General features: G+C 51.0%; 1 protein-coding gene across 2 annotated transcripts in view; it reads right to left on the reverse strand.

Moving 5' to 3' along the window:
* ACLY (ATP citrate lyase) overlaps positions 1-17,214 on the reverse strand; it is a 33,501-nt gene extending 16,287 nt beyond the window's left edge. Inside the window, exons 1-15 of one of the 2 annotated variants that reach the window (XM_006832643.1) lie at positions 17,037-17,214; positions 15,950-16,072; positions 13,352-13,414; positions 12,709-12,899; positions 12,234-12,313; positions 10,882-11,012; positions 10,091-10,209; positions 8,909-9,045; positions 8,273-8,334; positions 6,871-6,988; positions 5,753-5,907; positions 4,886-4,976; positions 3,723-3,752; positions 794-935; positions 310-478 (exon numbers count right to left, since the gene is read on the reverse strand). In XM_006832643.1, coding sequence (XP_006832706.1) covers positions 310-478; positions 794-935; positions 3,723-3,752; positions 4,886-4,976; positions 5,753-5,907; positions 6,871-6,988; positions 8,273-8,334; positions 8,909-9,045; positions 10,091-10,209; positions 10,882-11,012; positions 12,234-12,313; positions 12,709-12,899; positions 13,352-13,414; positions 15,950-16,072; positions 17,037-17,195 — 1,770 coding nt within the window. In that variant the 5' untranslated portion in view covers positions 17,196-17,214. The remainder of the gene's footprint in view (positions 1-309; positions 479-793; positions 936-3,722; positions 3,753-4,885; positions 4,977-5,752; positions 5,908-6,870; positions 6,989-8,272; positions 8,335-8,908; positions 9,046-10,090; positions 10,210-10,881; positions 11,013-12,233; positions 12,314-12,708; positions 12,900-13,351; positions 13,415-15,949; positions 16,073-17,036) is intronic. The other variant, XM_006832644.1, reaches the window with a different exon arrangement.
* Between the last annotated feature and the right edge of the window lie 7,496 nt (positions 17,215-24,710).

Consider the following 24,710-nt stretch of genomic DNA (forward strand, 5'->3'; position numbering starts at 1 on the left):
AGGTATGTTATTAATCTGATATCATCAAATTGTCAGCAGCTGTGTTTTTGGGCATAGATCTGAGATATTTATCTTATCTATTAATATTTTAAATTTTCCTACAGTAAGTATGTAGTACTTTTGTAATAAGCCAATCTCGGATAGCACAAAACAGCTAGATGGAGCAGATGAATTGACTCTAAGTCTATTTAAGTAATCACTGCCCAGACCCAGGTGCCCTCAGTTATTACCCTAGCTCTGAAGACCAAGTGTCTACACCACTTTCACCTAAACAAAAGGCCATTCCCAAATCCCAGTCCATCAACATACCTGAGCATAGTTCATGGTCTCCATGGTACTGTCATAAGCTGAGCGAAGGGAGGCAAAGTTGATCAGCACATCTACTTCTGGGTGTTTCCTCATAGCATCTGCCATGTTCTTGAAGACAGGGATCAGGATCTCCTTGTGACCCCAGTAAAACTTCTGCTTGTGGTCCCCACTGTAAGAAAGGAGGGGAAAGGGTTAGGACACCCTCAACCTGTCAAGGCTGGAAGGTTTCCTCTCTGTCTCTGCCTAGTTGGGGAGGGAGAAGTCAAGAGAAGCCACCTCACCCAGAAGGTAAAAGAAGCAAAGTGGCCTGGAAGAGCTTCCATCTGATGGGAAAATGTCCCCTAAGAACACAGATCACCTCAACCTCTAATATGGACAGACTCTTTCTCAGCAAAGTAGATAATCTAGCTAGGTCTTCAATCTTGGTTTTAGCAGAGGAGCGGATTTGGTGAGGAGCTCCTGCTTGGCAGCTGGTGAGACTCACGTGAATGGGTAGACCATGGCGGCCACTGAAGGTTCGTCTCGGGAGCACACATAGTCGAAGTCCAGCATGCCCTGCACTGCCCGGGTCTGCATACCCCACACGATAGCCTTGGTGTGGCGGCTGAAGAGAGTGGCGTTCTTTCCTGATGGGCAAAGACACAGAGAGTGCACCCAGAATACACCCCCTGGGAAACTTGCAAGGGGTAGAGGCTGCCCACCGGGTCCTCTATGCCCCCAAGTACAGGGATAGCGGCATATCAACACTGCAAAGGGCTTTCAAGGGGTGGCAGTCTGAGAACCTGGGGAAGAGCTAACTCAAATTTCTTCTGGTAGGAGGTGACAGAGAGAGGGCAAAAAGAGCTAAGACTTGTCTGGTCAATAAATGGTTTCGAATTTATCTTTGAACAGAGAAAGGTCTCCCTTACAAGAAAGAGCAGGCCCCGGAGTCTAAGACCACAAGGAGAAGAATGCCTACGTCATTTCTCAGGAAAGAAGTGTCAACAGCTTTCTGCTTATATACAAATGGAGTCTTGCCAAATTATTTTCAAAGAGGGCAATGTTCCATTTCTCCCATTTTTGGTGCCCTCAGGACTTTAAACACCTCTCTGCCAGTCCCTATTTCTGTCCGTCTAGACGTAAACCAAGTCAGGGTTTGAATTCTAAGTCCCTGTTCAGTCCAAGGAAGAGGCCTGCCGCCCTGGAGTGGACCACAGGGCAGCCTTTGCTCTCACTGAGGTTCTGCCCCAGCTCTGGCCCTAGGGCCCTCCCCTCCTCTCTCCTCAACCAGGCACTTCTTTCCTGCTGTTGGTGGGGCTCACCGGAGGGAAAGAAATAGGGGAGGGTCAGAAGAAGGGAACAAAGCAGCTGGCAAGGGTGCCTTTCCTCAGCAGGCAGCCTCCCCTCTAGCTGCCTGCAGGGAAGGTGCTTGGCTCCCCCAGGGAGAACAGCCCATCTAGCTCAGTGGCATCTGGTATTAATTAACCCACTATGTCAGTGCAGGCTGCGCTGACCCAGGTCTGATTAGATCAATTTCAGAGCTCATTTCCCCAGGCATGTAGGAGTCCCATCCCTAGAGCTCATGATGGCACCTGGGATTTCCAGTCACTGGGGCCCATCTGGACTCCCATGATTCATTAGATCTGAGAAGTCACCTAATCTGATTCCTTCACTTCCCAATCCCAGGAATTGAAGTCCAAAAATGCCAAAGGACAGATCTTAGCATGAGAGCCACTGTGTGGGATAACTGAAGATGCAGCTCTAGTGTGCAACAGAGGAGGGAGGATCAATCAGCACTACTGGGTCTGCCCTTTGCCAAGAGGGTGCTCACATGGCATGCACGTGCATACACCTATATCAACAAAAGGCAGAGGAGCAAGCCATCCATCTCTACAAGCCTGCCCTCACCCCAGTATGAAAGGGGCTCCGGAGAGACAGGACCTAAGAGTCCTCCCTGCCTCAAGCTCGAGAAATAAAGACTGAAGGAGGTGCTCCACATCCCACCAGCAGCAGGGGGCCTCCACTGACAGGCTGGGCTGGGCTGAGGGAGGACGCATGGCACGCACTGCCCTCTCTCCCTGTCCTGACCATTCCTCAGCACAGCTCACTGACGAACGAAGAGAAGAACAGAACCATCATGAGGAACTAGATGCTAACCTGGGGCCTTCGGCACTGGGCTTTGACCCCCTGTCCCCTTCTAGACCAGGGGCATAAAATGTTAAGATAAAATGCAGGTGGATAAAAGGGCTGTCTGCATTCCTGACCTTTCCTAACCACTCCTTCTAGTCTTTTTAACAAGGGGTCAAGGATCATCTTCTGAAGACTTCCACGCCCTTACAAAATCTCTCACAGCTGTGACTAAATGTTAAACGAAGCGGATTCACCTAAAAGTGTGTTGATTGTGTGTGTGGTTAGTTACCAACAAGCCATTCAGACTTGTGGCGACCCCAGGCATGCCGGTAGCACTATTCCACAGGGTTTTCTTTTCGGAAGCAGACAGGAATGGCTGTCTTTTTGAGGCTTCTCTGGGTGGGTCTGAACCTTTCAGCTAGCAGTCCAGCACTCAACTATTGGCACCTTCTAAGGACTCCAAAGGAGCTCTGGTAGCGTAGTGGTTACGAATCGGGCTGCGAACCCCAAGGTCAACAGTTCGAAACTAACAGCTGGTCTGCGGGAGACAGATGAGGTTTTCTGCTCCTGTAAAGATTTACAGCCTCAGAAACCCTGTACAGGATCACTATGAGTTGGAACCCACTCCACGGAACACAACAACAACAAGGGACTCCATGTGTATGTGCATGTGTGCGCGCGTGCACTGTACACCAAAGTGTGTACAACACTGAAGGCCGCTGAATGGCCTTGTATACCACTGAAGGCTGGATTCCTTCCCATCCCCAGTCTACAGATACACTGCACACTCGTCAGATTTCTGGCCCACTCACTATCTAGCTGTCTTGCTCTCCATCAAAAACTTGTTCCTGCTACTAGGAGCTCTGGGATGAAGTCAGCAGTGGCAAGGCAGGAAAAGCAAGAAGCTGATGACACCATGAGAAATAAATGAGATGGGGTGACCCTAGGCTCCCCGCCAGTGAGTCTGCAGCAGTGCCTACTGTCCTCAGCCACTCCTTTCTTAGGGTTCCACTCTCCAAAGCTGGGGCCTGGCTCTCACTCCTCGCCCAAACTCCACCCTCAAACCAGCTCAGAGCCAGAGGGGATCACCCAGTGAGGAGAGTGGGGAGGTACACACTAAGCAAGGGGTGGGAAGGAAGGAAGGAAGACTAGGCTTTAGGGGCAGGCCACATCAAGGCAGGGTTAAAAAATCTTATAGACAACACTGCAACCCGCCAGGGGAAGGGACACAGCACACGGTGAAAGTGAAATGATAACTCAAAACAAAGCCACACACGGAGCCGGGCTGGAGTCGGGCATCCTACCTTGCAGGGATCTTGGACTTGGGACTGAATCTGTCAAAGAAAATGACCAAGGCAACTGAGTGACTGGCTGACAGCTAGGAACTTTGGAGGGAGAGGGTGGGCACGGGGATGGGTCAGTGGACACGCCTCTTAGGGTGATGTCCTTCTCATCACTTGTCTGCTCCACTACAGCCCAGAGGAGAACAGCCAACAGAAGAGCTGAAAGCATCCATCGGCAGAGCAGAAGCAAGGAAGGGTGCAGGGAGGGACGAACGGGCAAGGGGGCAACAAGGCCGGGGGAGCCAGGAGGAGATGGAAGACTTGGAGGATGGACAGAACACTGAGGCTCCCAGAGTGCCCTCTAGAGGGACAAATGGGTGCTCTAGCTGGACCTGCTCCACTCTCTTAATGCCAGTCATTTTTGTCCCCAGGAAGCTTGATGCTAGACCAGTGTGGACAGTATCAGACCTGTCACCCGAATCTGTGAATAAAGCTGTTGGTTTGGGGATCTCAGGGCAGTGGCTTCTGATGGCAAGCCCCCGGAGCTAGTGTATAACAGTGAACGCCTTAAACAAACTTCTCAGAGGGACGAGACTGGCCAGACAGGCAATAGCAGCTAACTAACTAGCATCAGATAGCTGGTTATCCAATGCTGGTGGCATGAGCTCATTGGCAGGGATCGTACCTTTGATAGATCAGGTGGAGAAATGATTTAGGTAAAGTCCAGATGGGCTGGTAGATGACCCAGTTTTTTTAAATTGGGATCACAGGGGTAGGCAGGTTTTACTAAGAGTCCTAAAATTATGGGGCGCCCTAGGAACTTGCTCTGCTGTTCTGAGCTCTGGGCTCCTGCCATCCACGTAGGAGGTCTGGGAGACTTTTTAATTGCCGCATCTCCCCACAGCTTCCCTGCCCAGCTCACCCCTTCCTCCTCCCACCCAGGAAGAAAGGGGGTAGAAGATAAGAGGGTGAGACTGAGGTGACCCAGAAGTCGGCAGTGGCAACTCAGAACAAGGAAACCCATGGGGCACAGGTCCTCAGAACAAGGAAACCCATGGGACAGAATCAGGTCAGCTCATTGTCACATTCTCTTCCCATCCCACAGTGAAGCCCAAACAGCTTTCCATCACGCTGCCTGCCAGGAGGACCTGTCCCTGCAGTTTACCTGAGACTGTGGGAGTTACCTTGTGGCATGGCAGGCTTGGCCTTCTTTGCAGGGGCCACCTCATCAGCCCTGGACTCAGAAAAAGATGCCGTCCTGCTGGGGGCCGGGGTCTGAGATGGGACAAGGAGATTGAGAGAGAGGGTAAATCACAGGTGGTGTTGCTAAATGCTGTGGAGTCAGGGCCAACTCATAACGACCTTGTATAAAGTTTCCAAAGCTGAAAATCTTTGAGGGAACAAGAAAATCTCATCCTTGAAGCACCTGGTGGGCTTGAATTGCAGACCTTATGTGGTTAGCAGTTCAGTGCTTATCCCACAGAGGCTCGGAACTCAAATCACATGTGGCACTGTTGTTGGTAAATGCCTTTCAATCAGGTCTGACTCGTAGTGACTCTGTCTGTATAGGGTAACCAAGGAACAGCTGGTGGGTTTGAACCATCAACCTTGTGGTTAGCAATCCAGTGCTGACCCTATAGCACTACAACAGGACTAACAATGGGAAAAAAACATTACTCCTTAAGGCTTCAAAGAATGATTACCAGGTAGTCAAAATTACGAACAGCACTGTTCTTCACAAGCTGTTACTCCTAACAGCCCTCTGAGGTGGACCTAGCATTGTCCCCACATTACAGTTGAGCAAGCTGAGCAGTTAAGATACCGGCCAAGGTCCCTCCCACAGCAAGAAGTAACAGAGCCAGGATTTGAACTGAATTCCATTACACTACCCTGACTTGGGAGGGAGAAACTTGGCTCAGAGATCCAGAAACCAAGTATGCACTTACTTCCTTCTCATAATGTCCCATTACCCCCAAATGGAATGTTCTAGAAGGATGTCAGTACCAGATCATAAATGGACCCTTTAAGAAAAGAGGAAGGCTGATGCCTACCGACGTGCTTCCGCTGGCATTGAGGAGGAAGTTTGCCGTGTGGGCCGCTGTGGGTGGCTGATTGGGGATGGGCCGGTGGCCCAGGGCCATGCCCACAATGGCTGTCATGTGAGTCTCAGTACCAAAAACATGAATGGGGATCCCAGTGGTCTTCCCTGTGGGAGAAGGAAGAGAATCCATCATTCCAGTCCTCAGATCAGTGCCCTAGTCTACGTGGCTCTGTAAAGGTCCCTCTATGGCCATGCTTTCTGTGCAAGACCAGTCACCAGGCAGATTAGCTGTCATATTTTCACCACCAAATCAATCTCTGTAAAGACCACCAGCTGATAAACAGAGCAACTAGCAGCTTTACTGGCAAGACTCAGGCGACCAAGAGCATTCTCAGAGTCCACATTCCTCTGTGCATGGCCTGGACTTGGCTCTCCCACCATAAAGCCCTGAGGCTCCAGCCACACTGGCCTCTCTGTTCCTAAGCCCTGGACTCACACTGCCTCTGGGCCCTGGCCTTGCTCTGCCTGCCTGGAGCACTCAACTCCAGGGCCACCTCCTGAGAAAGGCCTGCCCTGACCCCCTTCACATCACCCCATCCTATGCACAATATACATGGCCACTTGACAGCATCTGGCTCATGTTAGTCCCAGTAAAGCAACATCTGCCTTACTGTCTCCAGGGCCTGGTCCTCAACAGGTACTCAGTTTTAGGTGAATGGATGAAAACTCCAACTTGAGCTACTCCAGGTGATTTAGGGGAATTCTGTGTTTGCTACGGGTACCAAACTGGAAAAACAGGAGGATGGAGAGGTTTTGTCTTTTCAATTAGACAGCCTGCTCGCTGAGCAAGAGCATCTTATTTCTGGATCTTTCTGACACACTACATAAATCCCGGCTTCACACATTACTGCTCTTAGCACCAGGACTGCACATCCTGACATTTAGAAGACAGGTACTGTGTCACAGGACAGAGAATGAAGCACTAAAGTCAGAGGGTATTGGTCCAAAGCTGCATATTCAGAAAGGAGAGTGGGCACAAAAGAGCCCAAAGATAGATCCCTTTCAGGAATCTCATGTGGGCAGGCCATGTGACACTCTGGGTAGGAGAGAACAGGTGCCCCAGCTTACCAACTTCTCCCATCACCCGTAAGCCCTCCTGGTAGTTGGGACCACCTCTTCGGACAAAAATAGTGACCTCATGATCCTTAAGAGGGCCCTGGTAATCCCGGATTGCTCTCACGATGCCCTGGAAGCGGAAAGAAAGGAGAGACCCGTGAACAAACGCAAGGCAGCCATGAACCAGAGACTTAATGAGCATGATCAATAAATATACCAGGATGATAAAACAAGTGAGGTTGCTCATGAGGTATGGCAGGCTCAGGCAATGAAGAGTTTTATATGTGCGCAGACAACTCAAAGACCTGGGCCATGCTGATTACTTGTAATGGCGCTGTGGTGGGAAGGCAGATGATGCCTCTGTGTGGCCGGGTCAGCGTGTGCCTTTCTTAACGTCTTGTCATGGCTGCAGTCCCTGTTGTTATTGTACTTCCATTTGGGGAGAGGGAGAAGACCATGCTAGGGTGCTATGCAAGGGTTCTCAGAGATAGCAGGACAGTCTTCTTAAATGTCAATGTCAAGTGATTTCGGGAAACAGTCTTTGCAATGGATGCCACATTTGGAGAAATGAGGGCGTGGAAAGGCGTGCATCAGTTCTGTCCCTCCCGGCAGGAGGCTGAGATTTGTCACCCAAGGCATATCTCCTGAGGTTCTGCACACACTTCCTGCTCCAGACCTACCTGTCCTACTTTGAAGTTTTATAAGTTAAAACAAAATCATAGCGATTCACCTAGTTCCAATTTGTCTGTTGAATCAGATATAGTCATGAAGACCCTGTTTTAGACAGGATGGATAAGGCCTGGTCCCCTCTTCTGGAGAGAGCAGAGCATCAAGTCTGACACTTACTATGATCCTTAACATGTATATGGAACTACCAGACACTGGCACACTCTTAAATAGTCTCACTGGGGATCAAGCATAATGGAATCATAAATAGCCTCCTGAAGAGGCTACCCTGAAGGGGATGGCTCTTGAGACGCCCTTGTGGATGGATGTTTTCTATTAATCCGGTGCCCACACCTGTGATCCAGGCTGATGACAGGATGAACAGGAGCCCCAGAGCAACAAAACGCTCTCATCCCAGCTGTTGGAGAAGGCACTGATGGCTGAGAGAGAACAAAGACTGGGAAGTGTAGAGAACCACGGACAAGGTGTTGAAGAGAGGATCAACTGAGCCAATTCTTCAAGCACTGGTCCCGAAAGGGGGGGCAGGCAGAAATTCACTTTCGATGGAAGAATTATGGTCCAGTGAACACCAGCTTCTACCCTAGACACACCAGACCTCCTGTACCAACGTCTCCTGTACTCCCTGCCAGGACGGAGAACCCCTGGGACTTGCTCTGTCTCTAACCTCAGTGATAAGATTCTCCTCCCCCCAACCCTGGAAACGGCATTGTCGGTTGCGGCTGATTACCTTGAATGTGGCAGCCACATTGGTGAAGTTTGCGATGCTGCCTCCGATGATGAGGATCTTACCTGAGTTTGGAATAATAGAGACGCAGGTATTAGATATAGGAATGAGAAAGTTCCTCCTCTGTCCCCTCAGTGAGCATCCCCCAGCTCTTCAGAGCTTTCAGGACAGAGGCAGGGGTAAGCTGGGTGGTCTCTCCTGAGGCCCATTTAGCCTGATTCACTTAGTGTCCATTACCTATGCCACAGAGCAGTGAGTACAAACCCAGAGAATCTTCTATCACACCCAGAACTCCGCCTCAGGGATACGAGTTGGGGTATGGTCCCCAAACCAGTACCGGACAGGGGAGGCTGGAAACTGCACATTACCAGTGACGTCAGCAGCGAGCAGAGGAAAAGCGCACACTTCACCCGGAGCTTCAAGAACACACCTCAGCCTCGCCTTTCTGAGTCCCTACGACCCCACCCATCCCCATCCTCAGAGGGGCTGTCATGGCCCACTGGACAGTCAAGGAAGCTAAAGTCCAGCAGTTAGTAATAGCCCAAGGCTGCAAAGGACCAGGACCACAAGCTCAGTGACTCCTCATACCAGGCTGTTCCCAAGGCACCATGCTGGGAGGGTAGGCATGTGTGTTCTCACCGTCTGGGTGCTTCTCACGGGTCATGAGGGATAGGATCGTCTTGGCATAGTCATAGGTCTGCTGCTCGCTGGGGGCACCCGAGTACTCCCCGTAGTTTGCCAGCTCGTTGACACCCCCCAGATCGCAGATGGTGTCACTGCCAGGAAGACACCCAAGTCAGTGCTGGGAGCACATGCAGGCCTCCAAAGCCCTGAAGTCAGACTGTGGAACTGGCCTTGCAGAGCTCTGACCCTTAACCCATGCCAGACCCCTCTGCTAACCTCATGCCAACCACGGAGCTCCAAACCAGAGAAGGAAAAAAACTCAAACAATGAAAACAGTTGCTGTCAAAGTCAATTCTGACTCATAGCAGGATTGAATGGTGCGCTGTAGGGGTCTCAAGAGTGTGACCTTTTGGAAGCAGAGCACCAGGACTTTCTTCTGACTCACATCTGAGTGGGTTCAAAGCATCAACCTTTTGGTTAGCAGTCAAGCCACTAGACGGCTCTGAACCAGATAATGGCAGGCACAACAGTACAGTGAACACCTCCCCAACACAAAGGTGTGAAAAACAGCACAGCCCACAAGTCCCCGACAGGCCACCCAACAAAGAAGACAAACTGTGGTGCAGCCAAAGGACACAGCCTCCCACCAGGGAAGGAATGGGTGATCCTGTGGGATAAGCACTGGACTGCTAATCACAAGGTCGGCAGTTCACAGCCACTAGCCACTGTCTTGGAAACCTTCTGCAGTGTCACCAGGAGGCAGAATCAATGCAATGGCAGCGGGTCTGGGTTACATGTCTAGCAATGAGCTACCCTCTGCTGCTTTAAGGTAAAAATAATAATAAAGCCAACCTGAATAGAGTGTACACAAACTGACCCCATTGTTTCTATAATGTGAAATGCATCATTACAGCCATGAGAATGTCCACAGGACATACATGGTCAGGAGAAGGAATGGGGAAAGGGCCAGAGAACGTTCACTTTCTAATCCCTGTTCCACATTAATTGTGCCTTTGCTTTGAGCACAGATCAGTCATGACAGGAACTAAAGGAAACCGAGGCTGCAGAAGCCAGTGTGTGGGGCAGTCCCTAGCTGAGATCATAGCGCTTGTCTACCACACTACTTCCTGCACCTCTCCAAGAGGAGAAACTGGGCCCTAGAGCTGAAGCCACTTGGCCCAGGCCCCATCTAGTCACCTGTACACGACAGAGGCACCACCCCCAGCCACCATGGTCCAGATCCTCCCCTTGGGGTTCAGCAAGGTCAGCTTCAGGCTCGCCCCACTTTTGGCATCCAGATCTGCAATGTAGGCTTCCTAGGAGCAAACAACAGGTGGGCCTTTGGATGGTCCCCTTTACAAATCCCAGGACCACCCCCATCTCCCCCTGTCCTTGGAGGACTGTGAAGAGCTCACTCAATCCCCAACTTGAGGAAGGAGAGGACTGTGCAGGGACCGACATGCTGGGGACAAAAGCCGATAGTGCCTTCACTGCCTGGGGGCAAGCTTCCAGACTCCCTTCTCTCCTTCCCTCTGCCCGAGTCCTGTGCCTCACTATGCCACTCCATTTCCACCCTGTCCCTCTCGGCTCAGGAGGGGCCCCTCATCACATGTCCCCCTTTACACAGCCTCCCTCTTGGCCTGGGTTGCTCCACAGAAGCCCACGTCCTGCTGTGAGGACTTCTCAGAGGAGGACGGGTGGGAAGGAGCAATTACAATTCTCAGCGAGTGGCCAGAGAGAACTACCTTCCTGACAGGACTCGGGGAGCACGAGGAATTATCGAGAAGCAACAAATCAAGTCCAGAGCCCAGGGAGGTTGATTGAGGAGTGTGTCTAAAAGGGTTTCTGGCCAGGATCCCACTCCCAGCCCACTGGGGTTTTAAGAAAATTAAATGGCTCTTGTCCTTCCTTTCTCTGCCAAACATACAGCCCACAGGGGGGTCAAATGCTCATCTGAGATTAGTCACCGGCCCTTGGGTAAGCCCTACCTCCGGATAAGCCTCCCGTCCAAAGGGGGGAGGGAACTCGATGTCACCCCACTTCACTTTGCAGATGTAGTCGGCTGTGGCGTCCACCTTGGCAGCCAAGTCAAGAATGTAGACACCGTCTTTGGTCACAACTAGGAAAGACAAGAGTGACTGTCAGTCCACCTTACTAGACGTACCCCAGATGCTGCTCCCAGGGGGTCCCATGTAGTCCTGATTCCCCAAGCTCTACAAAATGCTAGAATGGTGTATGTGGAGACTAGCTGGTATACCATTAAAGGAAAAGATCAATTCTGCATTCTGGCTCCTCTCCCTGATGTGCCTGGGGAGTCGGTATTGGCTGCCATGGCAATGTTTAAACATCTTTATAAAACCGCATACTCCCTCACTTTAAATTTCTAACCACCCACCCATTCATGGCGTTAGCTTCAGGGCATTGTCAGGAGTCCCTCTAGGTGTGTACATCGGTGAGTCCTTGTCAGGTGGTGAGGGTGCCAGCCAGCAGGGCTCACGTGCTACCGACTCACTGGACATCTATCTTCCTGCCCCCGGGGCCCTTTAGCTAATGAAGTTAGCACAAAGCCATCTGGTCCATTAGGGGGCTGCTTCATCAGCTAGATACAGAGTTGATTTCTCGGCTCCCTGGACTGTGCCCTGAGAAACCCTGGCTGTGTCAGCCTGCACTGCTCCCCCCACACAGCAGGGCCTACAGCCTGCAGAGGCCAAGCTCCTCCCATCGAGGACAGCTCTGTCCCTCAGGCATTCACAACGTGCCTGGAGAGGGGAGGGTGAAGGGCTCCCAGGGAACTGAGGGGAAAGAAGGGTCTGAGGGGGCACACCTGGCAGGACCAGCATGGGCGCACACAGGGCAATTCAAGACCAAAGGAAGGAGGTGGTGGTGCTGACTCATAGTGACCCTGCATAGGGTTTCTGGGGCTGTAAATCTTGACAGGAGCAGGAACCCACATCTTTCTCCCACAGAAAGACTGGTAGTTTCGAACTGCTGACCTTGAGGTTAGCAGCCCGATTCGTAATCACTATGCTACCAGAAAGGAGGAGTAGGTTAAAAACGAATGGTTGCTGCCTCGGAGGGTTCAGAAATGGAAGCCTGCAATATATGAGCAGATTCTTCCACATACATACATCTGTCTAGCCAACGTCAAGCCCATGCGGTCAGTTCTCAGAAGGTCAAGGCCAGGGGTACTATGCTGTTTCTGTGTGCCTTTGAGTTGGTTCTGAGTTACCAACTTTGTGCTTATCCTACAGCACCACATCAGAGCTCAGGGGTACTATAGCTACTGGTTATAACTGACCCTTATCTGCTCCCCACAACACACTCCAAAAGAGCCAGTTACCAAGGGGGTTGATCTCGAGGTAGGTGAAGTACAGGTCCTCGTAGAAGTTGAAGAGGCCGGAGATAAAGCTGGCCAGAATTCTAGAAGTGGGAGGGAGGGAGGGAGCACAGTCAATCCCTCAGCAAGACAGCACCCCCTCCCTTGCAGCGATGCCTCAGAGCCACTTCCTGACACTGGCCCTCACTTCTCCCCAAGACATCGAGACATCATTCATCAGCCACTGAGGCAGAACGAAGCTGTCAGGCAGAGATGCAAAGGAGAAGCCAGACAGACGAGGGCAGGAGGTGAGGGAGGCTGATGGCATGTTTGTCTGATCGGATTCTGAGCCTGCCTCCTCTCTGCTCCAGGGAGAGGATGGCATTGTGCCTGCCACATGCTGTCTCTCCTACCCAGATAACCAGACATGGAAGCCCACTGGGTCCATACCCATCTTCCCGACCCCCGGTGCCATCCCCTGCTGTCCCCCTCACTCAACTCTTTCTTGTTCTCGGGGGCGTGCACCAACAGGTGCTTCTTAATGTCCTCAGGAGTCAGCTTCTCGTCCACGCCGACCAGCAATTTCTGGGCTTTGGCGTCCACGTCACCCACATCCACACCTCCCTCATGGTGGAACAGGACATAATCCCCATCTCGGGTGGCATAGATGCAGACGTAGAATTCCTCCGCCTTGCAGATGGAGAGACCGTGATGTGGGTAAGGGGCACTGAACTGAGGGAGAAGAGCTCACCCCCTATGGCCTCATCTCTAAGACCCAGTAAAAAACATTCACACAGGGTTAACCTGTTCAATACCTTCCCCCTGGGGACAAGGAGAAGAGAGGGCACTACCTCAGAAACTGACGGTTGAGACTATGGCCTGACCTGGGAGACAGGTCCTGACTTCAACTCTTTCTTACTTCACTGGGAAGTCTCCTCTTCTACCAGCCCTAATTCTTTCTAGCTGCAAACTAAGCCCAATCCTTCATTTCTGGAGTTCCTGCTCTGTAGTACCCTCAAATCCTCAGTGTAGCTTCAGAGACTGGGGCTGTTTTAACTGGATTTTTCCTTCCACCACTTTAGTTCAATAGACACAAAGCTCCAGGTGGGAGATGGCCAGGTTTGGTGCCATTTAACACATACCTGACTATGGGGGACGAAGGGCTCAATCAGAAAGTTCTTGAGGTAACCTTTGGCCTTGCCGACCTATGGAGAGAGAAGGGAAATGAGGCCAAGACAGCACATCTTACTGCCAGGAGCAGGAGGGATCCCATGTCCTCCACTTGCCCTCTCATCAGAGCTGGGGCCCAAACACTATCATCACAACACGCATCAAAAAGTAGGGCCATGGGGTCACAGACCCTAAGCTCATGAAGTCCTCCTGGGTGCTCTCTCCCATCCAGCCATACTGCACATGCTTTTCTGCCTCCTCTGGGGGGTGATAGATGAACTTATAAGGTGGTTCCCACCTCAAAAGCACATAGGTCAGGTGTCAATCCCTCTCCCTGCCAGTGCACAAATCAGAGCTCAGACAGAGAGACTGGAGGACTCCGGGGTGGGGGGAAGGGAACCCTTCGGCTTTGTCTGCCTTGTGACGGGCACGCTTACCCACAGAGGGGAAGAGGCGAGGAGAGGCAGAGCCAGAGGCAGATGGGGACAACTTTTCCACTCAGGCTTTCCTGGCTGAGGATGACAGGCCTGCCGAGCTAATCAGTTTGAGTGGGTCCCTGGCGGCAGCTAAGGCGAGACAGCCTTCATCCCAGCCCTCCCGGCCCCCCCACCCCCCACTTGGCCTGTGCTTCACTGCTGAGTCAGGAGCAGACAGTGATCCATCAGAGGTAATGAGCTGTTCCTACAGTCTGGCTCTGCTGCTGGTTCAGATGTCCTCAACACCCCTCTCCTAATGACCCACTGTGGGCGAGGGAGAAGGGCCTCCCTGAGGACACTAGCCAACCTCACATTCCAGCTGTCCACTCCCCAAAGGTCTGGAAGCTTGAAGGCTGGGATCCTTCACACCCATGTGTATCTTCAAGGATCCTTCACACCCACAAGGGTTCAGCAACAAAGACATTAACATTAGGGACTTGTTAGGGATTGAACTGTTTCCCCAACTGAAAATGTATGCTATAAACCTAACCCTATATGGGTAGGAGACCCGGGGTGGTACAAATGATGAAGCACTCTATTACAAGGCAAGTCAAATCCATAGAGAAACACCTCAGAAGACAGGTCTGGCAATCTACTTCCGAAAGATCACAACCTAGAAAACCTTACAGAACGGTTCTTCTTTGCACACATGGGATCATAAGTCAGAATCAACTAGATGGCAATTAACAACAACAACATACCTTTGGGTACAACCTAATCTGTCTTAATATAATCACCGTCTATAATGTAACTAACGTGATAGAATCAATCTGTTGAGGTTAGGGTGGATCCTAAACCTAATCACTGCTGAGTTCTCTAAAGAGCAGCACATGGCGGCCAAGAGGCAGACCTGCAGAATGTGCCCTTTGATTTAAATTATTATATATTACTGAGTGTGTTTGTGTACATCTTCCCACCCTACTTTACCCCCCCACCCCCACCCCCGCAAAAAAAAAAAAAAAGAAACCAGGGAATGGAAGCAAATACTGTTGAATGATGCTGCACGGAGGAGATTGTAGTCATTGCAATGAAACAGTGTAAAGCCGATGTTCTCCCACGTAAGCTATCACTCAGTTCACAATTAAAAAAATTAATAAAGAGCAGCACAGATGTAGAGCAAGCAGGCATAACCTGGGGGTGATAGATGTCATGTGAGTACCACCAAGAAACCAAGGACCACAAGGGGCTATTGACAAGGAAGGCGTTGACACAGTTGAGCCTCCAGAACTGTGAGAAAATCATTATCTGTTCTTTACTGCCAGCCACTTGTGGTACCTGAGTTACAGGAGCCCTAAGAAACTAAGACAGGGCTGCTTTGGGGAAACCTAATAAGAGAGGAAGATATCCCCATCACTACCTTCTTCCTACTTCCAAGGCAGCCAAGAGTGAGCGCAACACTAATCCTGCCAGAAACGTGTGCCACACCAGGTAAGAACGGCACATGCTCCCTGAGCTGAGCCAAACCCCAGCCCTCTTACCCTGCCCCTAGGTTCTAGAGCTCCCAGTCCGGTGAGGAGAAGAAAAAACACAATTTCATTTCTAAGCAGCTCTTAGCCTTCGTAAACTGTATTTCACTTTCCATCTGTCATTAACATAACTGGAATTAATCACCGAGCTGGGAGAAGACAAGAGCTGAATTTACTCATCATTATTACGAAGGGTCAACATCCTAGGTCCTGGGCTCAACAATGTCTCTCTGCCTAAATCATGCTTAAATATCCACCCTCTTATGTATGCATGTCATCATATGCCATCACGATCATTTTTGGAAATCTGGAAATAAAGGAGTTCCCGATTGACCAGAAAGGGCTCAGAGTTGAATCTTCATCATCAGTAAAGAAGCAGATCATTTCAACTTAGCTCCCAACCTTATTGGGGTTCCTTTTACAGCACATCTTGCTCAAATTGATAACAAAAGAAACTTGGACTTCCTCTCAGGGCAGCCGGGAATAAACACCAAGATTGGCCCTATTGTCCAAGGGCACCTGGGTAGATGTGAGAATAATACACAGAGTTCCCGATCTGCAATGTGCTATGATCATGTTTGCTTCTGTTACCATGATATGTCAGTCCCAACCCTCTACCCAGACTCACCATGGTCTCTTGTCCCAATCGTGGCTTCAGCCAGGACTTGACTCCATCCAAGCTCAGGTTGACCCCGACTAGGCCCAGCTTTCCACGCCGTTTGATCAGCTGGTCTGGCTTGACCACCAGGCTCTGGAAGAGGAGGAGGAAGGGTTTGTATTTACAGTAGGGAAGGAGAGAGCAGAGTAAGAGAGAGTAGTTTGGGTACCCAAAGGGTTTCCAACCCACCCTCCTCCCAAAGCTAATCCTATCATCCTTCAGCGTTGGCTCCCTGAACATCCCTCATCTATCCAAGGCCACATCTTTGATCCACTCCTAGCAATCTAGAGCCATCCATGTCCATGATGGGACCTGGTAGAGTAGATACTCAACAAATACCTACTGAATAAGTAAGTGACTCCCTAGCCCTGCCTGTGTGGTACTTCTTCATTAACCTATAAACTCCCCAGAATATGGGCCTGTACCTATGTTTCAAAAAGGTTGACCAGAAAGACAGAGCCTGGGGGCTACAAAGGACTTTAGAGGTCATCTGGTCAATCACTCTCTGTTTGAACTCTGCCCCCAGAAGCAGTCTGGGTTCATTAACCTCTGGTGCCGTGGACTCTACTAACCCCCTGCAGTAGTTCCACTTGTGCGTGAACGGGAATCTGCAGGGAACAGAAACCGCCACCACTGGTTCTAGTCCTGCAGGGATCTGATGCAGGAACGTTTACTCTAGGCAGACCACAGACGCCAGCCATTCTTCATAGAGTGAACACGTCCCTGAGATGCTGAGCAGGGGACCATTCTACTTCTCATTATCACCCATCAAATGAAGCCTCTAACCTTTACAGCTCACAGGGGGAGTTTATACCCATTTGATGTGGGGAGTGGGCGCACATCAGGTCATCTGGTTAATAAACAGAAAGCTGGGAGGTGGACTCCAGTTTGTCCTTTTCCAAGCCTGTGCTCTGTACACCATGCTAGGATGTGCTCAGTCCACTGCATGCTGCCCACTAATGCAGGTGGTCCATGATCAAGTGACCCCTGCAGATACCTCCAACAAACCCAGTGCTGTCTCAGCCTCCAACCAAGACCTGGAAGAGGTGGGGCTCACCTGGCTGAGCAGCCAAGGGTGGTCCTGCAGCAGGCGAGCCCAGTCTGTGTCAGGGGTGATCCGAGCATATTTGAACCGGTTCTGGATGGCCGAGGTGGTACAGATGTACTTGTAAAGGAGCTCTTTGCCCGTCTGCTCGGAAATCGCCTTGGCTGACATGGCTGCAGAGGGACCTGTTCTGCCTGCTCGGGTGAGAACAGCTCATCACAGGGGGCAGGGCAGACTTGCTCCCAGGTGCCCCCCACCATCCCCGATGATAAAACCAGATCTCCGTCTTCTCAAGAGGGAGGCAAAGGGCAGCCCCGTAGGAAGGACAGAACGGAGATCTAAAATGGCACAGAAGGATCCGGAGATGATGGGTGGAGATGCTAGAGAAAAACAAAGGTGGCATTTTCCCAGGAACTCTAGGCCTCAACCCTGCCTCTTACTCCCTTCTAGGCCAACTACCTCACTCATGATCACATTCATCCTGAAGCAGAAGGCAGCTGGACTGAGACCAGGAATATCACTGGTGTAAAGACACTGACACATACCCTTCAGTGCTCAGACCTGTGGGGAGAGCAGCCGGAATTTCACAATGCTGGCCTTACTCCTCCTAGAGATTCTGTCTCCCCTCCACACCCAGACAGGCACATACACACACAGACACACAGACTCCACTATCCACTAGGCAAAAGGCCAGGCCAGCCAGTTTACTTAGCCTCAGGCAGGAGCAAGCCCCCAGGCCCTAGTGAGGTGGGGAGGAGAAAAGAGAAAGAATTATCCCAAAGCTCATTTCTCTCGGGACACTGGCTCCTACCCTGGAATACTAAGCGGACACAGGGCGGGGACACTGTGACCTCCAACACATCCCACCCACCTGCTGAGTCATCCAGCTGCTAATTTAAAGCAAAACCCACTAAGCAAAGGCCAGGCTTTGTTGAATGACTTGTACTTGTCACTTCTGAGCCCGAGCTGGGGAAGAAGTTAGAACCCATCTTTGATGATAATGTATATAGAAACTGGTCTGTATATCTGTACATAAACGTATATACTGTTGCATGCCATCAAGTTGGTTCTGACTCATGGTGACCCTGTATAGGGTTTCTGAGGCTATAAATCTTTATGGGAGCAGGAAACCTCATCTTTCTCCTGTGGAGTGACTGGTGGATTTCAAACGCTGACCTTGTGGTTAATAGTCCAATGCATAATCCACTACTCTTCTTGTTGTTGCAAAGTGTCTTTAAGTCGGTTCTGACCCATAGCCACCCTGTATAGGGTTTCCAAGGAGCAGCTGGTGAGATTGAACTGCTGACCTTCCAGTTCAAATGGCTTTACATTCTAGAGCTTTCCTCTGTTATGTGCTGTGGAGTCAGTTCTGACTCAGCCCTGTGTAGCACATGGAGATTCATAACCCTATTTCTAGGATGAGGACTAGAAACTAAGAGAGACTTGAACCCAAAACCTTATTCCTGGTCCCTAGGGAGAAAAGATCCTTATTCCAACAACCAAGTCCAAGTCTTCCCTTTACATCAGAGAAGGGTCTTTGATGACAATTTCTTCACCTTCCCACCCCACCTAGTCCTAACACACCTATCCTCCCATAAAACAACCTGAGGAGCAAATTGAGGGGAACAAAAGGGAGAGGGGAGATGGGAAGGGACCAAGTCATTCATACCAAATGCTCAGTTAGATCAGATAGGCTGAGAATTGGAACTGTGGGATTTGTTGTGAGGAGGGGGCGGTCAAGTACAAATAAAGGGGGTGGAGCTAAGGAGCTGGCTGGTTACACACGGGAAGGAGTTGGGGGGGGGGGTGTCTCTATTCTCAGTGCAGAGAAGGTCCATGTTTAATGGTCATTTTGTACCTCGCCCTGCTCAGCTGGCCAGGCTGGGGCTTTGAGTTCTAATCTTGACTTGGCAGCTCTCTCAGCCTCAAAGCTAGTCTCCAGCTCAACACAATGGGCATATTTAACCCAGTGTTTAGGCCAAAGTGAGGGATCTGGGAAGGGGCTCAGAAGAGCTGTTCCCTTTTCTGATTTTCTCCTGGAATGACTTTCGGCTTTTCAAAAGAGACACCTCACTCAAGCAGGCTACTGTCCTACAGTCCTCCACCCACTCCACTTCCATTTCTCAACCTTCTAGACTCAGACCAGAAAAACTGGTCCTGAAATCGGATGGGCACACTCCCACCTTCAAACCAGAGTGCAGTCCAGAACAGCCGAGGAGAGGAGGAGGGGGCCAGCCACTGACCACAAGGTCCAGGAGACAGGAAGCCTCTAGGCCTCCCCAGAAAGGAGAAGTCTGAGACTCGCAACTCGGCACCTCAAAAATAGACCCAAGACCCAGCTTTGGAAAGAGCAAAGGACAGAAAAGGGACAAACCGTCTGAAACTGGGGAGGGGGAAAACACTTTTATTGAACCCCAGAAATCTCAGATCAGAGAGCCTGTCTCCATAGTTTTTGGAAGGGAAGGGGGCAAAAAGATTGGCCCAAACCACATATTTCCATCAGGGCACTTTAGCTTAGACCCTTTGGTGGTGGTGGTGGTGGTGATGGTTATGTGCCATGAAGTCGGTTCCAACTCATAGCAGCCCTGTATTGGGTTTCCGAGGCTATAACTCTTTACGGGAGCAGAAAGCCTCATCTTTCTCCTGTGGAACAGCTGGTAGTTTTGAACTGCTGACCTTGTGGTTCGCAGCCCAATTCGTAACCACTACGCTACCAGAGCTTCTTTAAGTAAAGAAAAAGAATATATGTGACGGAATAAGAGGGGCGCAAGTCTGGCCTTCGCACAGTTCCCACTGCAGGGTGAGAAGTCAACAGGGTGGAGAGAAATCGAAACTGACTCCTGGTGTGGCCCTATACGATCCCACTGGACTGCAAACCACAAAGCCAGCAGTTCAAACCTACCAGTTGCTTCTTGGAAATCCCATACAGGGTTGCTATGAGTCAGAACCTACTCCAACAGCACTTACAACAACAACAATCATTCAGCATCTCTCTAAGACAAAGGTCTCAGGCTCTTTTGAGCATATAAAGAAATCTATAGCCCAGAAAAATGCATAAATACCCACTTGTGCATATAATTTCAAGATATTCAACTATGACTAAGATCTGATGGTCCACAGAGCACAGGACCCAAGTAAGTATGTGCACCAATCTGGATTTGGGGAGGCTCCAAAGTCTCAGGCTGCCTCTCTAAGAGCTGAGTATGTTGTTAAGCCATACGGGGCAGAACTAAGACCCTAGGGGATCCACTTTGAACCCCAGGCACTGGTGTTGTTAGTTGGTAATAGATAAATGTGTAGAATATATGGGGAAAATCACGCTAAGGAAACCAGAGCACAAACACTGCACAGATACACACACTCACTCTGCAAGGGAGCCTTAGGAACTAAATGGGGTCTTTTCGCAGACAAGGTGAGTGGCCTACAGCTGAATTCACACACAGTAACTACAAGGTTCAGGGTCGCTATGGGTTGGCACCGACTCGAGGGCACTTAACAACAACTACAAGGAGCAGACACACAGCCCACAGGAAAGGCTGTTGGGTAGCAAGGCACTCCTAGTACACAATCAGTGGAGGGGACTCACTGGGGATGCTACTTGGGTCTGGTGTCTCTCTAGGGGGACCAAAATGTACTCGTATCATCGGTAGGAGTCCTGGTGTGGCGCTGTGAGTTAATGCACTGGACTGCAAGATCAGTTTGAACCAAATGTCAGCGGTTCAAGCTCACCAGCCACTCCTCAGAAACCGTATGCAGGGTCGCTATGAGTCTAAACTGACTCCACAGCACATAACAACATCTGTAGGACTGGGTTGTTTATCCCCACCCCCCAGAGGGCTGACAATCCCTGAGGAAAGAAAAGTGGAATACTGACCTGCAGCAAACATAGGTACCAACAGGGGGCGGCATCACGGGTGGGAACACCAACTGCCCAGTGTCTGAAGCTCTTCCCAATATCACCCCCCTGATGTGGCGCTGTGGGTTAATGCGCCAGACTGCAGAGCTGTTTGAACTGCAAGGCTGGCAGTTCAAACTCACCTGCTGCTCCTTGGAAACCCTATACAAGGTCGCTATGGGTCGGAATCTACTTGAAGGCACTTAACAACAAGAAGCTGTTCAAGGGTGGAGGGTCAGAGAAAAACAGGAAGACCCCCAGTGAGATGGATTGGCAAAGTGGCAGCATCAATGGGCTCAAGCGTGGCAACAATAGTGAGGTTGGTCCAGGATCGGGTAGTGTTTCGTTCTCCTGTGCTATGAGTCGGTACTGACTCGATGGTACCTAACAGCAACAAACTCACTGTTCAAACTCACTAGCTGCTCCTTGGAAATCCTATCAGGGTCGCTATGAGGCGAACGGGATTGAAGGCACTTAACAACAAGCTGTTTATGAAACTAAGAGGTGGAAACTACCAGCTGTCCCCCACCCAACATTTCAGAAACCCAAGGCTAACACAGTAAAGGGTGAGAGGAGGGGGAGGCTGGCTAAGACTGCATCAGACTAAGCACTCCTCCCCACCACCTTCTCTAAAATCTCCTTCCAGGGGGGCTCCAGAGACCACCCTAATGGCATTACTCCTTGTTACTGCACGGTGGCTGCCAAGGTTGGAGTGGGCGGCAAGCGTCAGGGATGGCTCTCTGCCAGGTTTTACAAGAGGGCGGCGGCAGCATCTTCAGACCCCTTGAGGACCTTGCCTGGGTCAGACCGGCATCAGCGCCCAGGGGTGGGGAGGAAGAAGGAAACTCGGGCCATCTGTCCCTTAGGGGCGGGTCGCAGCGGCACCTCCAGCACGAGGATGGTCCTTTCGGCGCTGTCGCCGCGTTCCAGAGACAAGTCCTCTCTTCGTGGCAAGGCCTCGGACACCCTGGGGCGCCGGCCCCGCGTGGCCCTTCCCGCCCGCGCACTCCTTCCACTTCGGCGCGAAGAGGAGCTCAATCGGACCTCCATACAGTCCGAGGATGGGCCTGCGCTGACTTGTGAGGGTTCGCCACCACTTTCTTTACTTCCCATCCCTGGCATTCAGTGTGGGGACCCGGACGGGCCTGATTAAAGCCCGAAGAGGCGGGGTAACTGCCCCTGGGTGCAGGGGAACGGCTCCAGCCCCCGGCAAATGCAATTTGACGGAGAGACTAGAAGGGCGGCAACAAGCCCAGTGCAAACTCCCTGAAACTGGAAGGTGGGGAAGCGAAGGTGGTCGACACGCGGCCACAGGCCAGGACCCAGAGCAATAACCCCCCAAACTTCTAAGCAGGTGCAGGTAGGGCACGTGAGCACCCAGGCGGTGTCCGGGAAGGTGGTTCCGGGTTTCAGGAGGGTGGCAGGAAGCTCCCGGGCCGGTGGGGGTCCCTCTAGCGAAAACAGATGCCCGCCACTCACCTCTCTGAGAAAGTCTGTACGCTGCGCTCCCTCCACAGGGCCTAAGTCAACACCCAATACCGAGCGCACTCCAACCTTCGGCAGCCGCCCGGAATCCGGCTTTTGTCCCGGCCCAAGCGGACTTCTCCCCGCCCCTATCAGCTCACGAAGGGAGCGGTAGGGCGATTGGTTACACGCGTTCCCTAGCCTGAGCGCCAGAGCTCCTCCCAATTCGCTGTCCGCTCTGGCCCCGCCCCCGAGAGCAATCCCCAGAGCCTGCTGGGGCTTGTAGTTCCACTAACCTATCCGCCCCAGATCTGGCGGGCACCGCCTCCTGGCTACCCGCTGGGCCGGGCCGGGGCGGGGCTAGGGGGCCGGGTCTCGGGTGGGGAGATGGGCCGGGCTGTGCAGGGAGGAGAATACATGCGGCTGGGGGCCATGGCCTGATCGCTTAGGGGCTGGGCTGACCGCCACTCGGATGGCAGTAGGTGGGGGGAAGGAGTGGGAGAATTTTTGGCCGAATTGGCTGTAGCGCAGCTTTGTGAACCTGGGCTGCCTTGCCTTCCTTCCCATGGGAAAAACCGACGTCCACATCTTGGCCACCTAAATTCGCCACATCAAACCCAGTTACTTAGACTCGCTTTTTTAAGCAGCCGCAGCAGATGAATCATTTCTCATTTGCACATGCAGTCTCTGTGCTGCCTGGACCCTCCACATTGAGCCCATGGAGTGAGGTTGAGAGCTGCGTACAGAGTAATGGGGCAGAAGATAGAGTGAGCAGGTGGGGCTAGCAGACAGAGTGAGCTCCTTCTGGCAGACTCACTTGTTCACTCCTGCGCAGACCAGAATCCAACCCGGGATTTTAGCTTCAGGCAAGGGTCCTCCTGGGATTATCTCTGCTAGTCTCTTGCCACCAACCCAACGCCACACTAAAACAGTGGAATGAATGAACTGTCACCTCCCCTCTATTCATTACCTGTGTAGGTCTTATTTTCCAAACCAAACGCTGGGCCAGGCAGTCTGGAGACTGTTGGTGAGCTGGTGGGGCAGAATATTTGAAATCAGACAGTCCTGGAAATTCAGGACAGTGCTTGTTGTGGTTTGATATTTGGCGTTCTACCTCCCTACCCCCCACCCCTTCTCCGCCGCCACCGCCACCACCACTATTTCCACCTTAGGCCTTGACCTTCTAGCTCCAGGAAGGAGTCCTGGTGTAGTGCCCTAGGATAAACACTGAACCTCAAGATCGGGTTTAACTGCAAGGTCAGTGGTTCAAATTCACCAGCCCCTCCTTGGAAACCCTATACAGGGTTGTTATGAGTCGGAACCAACTCTACAGTACACAACAGCTCCAGGAAGGAGACCAGAATTTTTGGCTGACCAACTCAGGTGAAGGGGTCAGCCCAGGGTGCAGGGAACCAGCATGTCTGTTCCCCTTCCAAGCACCCCAGGTCATACTTACACTGAAACAAACTTGCAACATTCTTGTGCACAAAAACTTTTCTAAGCAATCCAATCCAAAACCCTTCCCCTATCCAATTGCAGCCAGAATGGAACAGCTGAAGCAGCTGCCCATGCTTGAACCGAATGATCCTGGTAATGGCCTCTTCCGGTTCCTCCCTTTAACTGTGTTCTTTGAAATATCAGTTCCTTGCATCTTCTCTTTTCTTGGTTCTGAAATGAGGGAAGGGTCCTAGAGTGTCTTCCACCCTCACCAAAACCAAAAAAAAACAAACCAACTGTCAATCTTACTCGATTCTGATACATAGTGATTCTATATAAGGTTTCTGAGACTTTCTTTACAGGAGCAGAAGATCTCATCTTTTTCCTGCAGAGTGGTTGGGGGATTTGAACTAATGACCTTGCAGTAGCAGTTCAGTGCTTAGCTTACAGAGCCACCAGGGCTCAAGAACTTCCACCAAATAGTCCAAGTCTCTGGAGGAGTCATCTCATCCTAGGTAAAGAAAATATCTCCTACAAAGGTACCCCGCTTCTGGACTTGAGAGGTAGCACTCAGGGAAGATTGTAGTTAGAATGGATGAATTTTGTGACAATTATCCCTCTGGTTAGAAAAATACCACCCTGGGGAAATAAGCATTTGATACCAAACAAATTGTATGTCAATGTGGTAACATCAATCATAATATTAATTGTACATACTTTTTGATCCATTTTTTAAATTTACCCTATAGATGTAGTTGCATATGTGCTTGAAGATGGGGGTTTATGTCTGTTTCTTCATTGTTATATGCCCAGCACTGGTATATCATAAACAAACCTAAAGTCCATTACTCTTGAGTTGATTCCAAGTCATAACCAATGAATCTTTAGGA

The sequence above is a fragment of the Chrysochloris asiatica genome, unplaced genomic scaffold (assembly GCF_000296735.1).
Source record: "Chrysochloris asiatica unplaced genomic scaffold, ChrAsi1.0 scaffold00007, whole genome shotgun sequence".
Lineage (NCBI taxonomy): Eukaryota > Metazoa > Chordata > Mammalia > Afrosoricida > Chrysochloridae > Chrysochloris > Chrysochloris asiatica.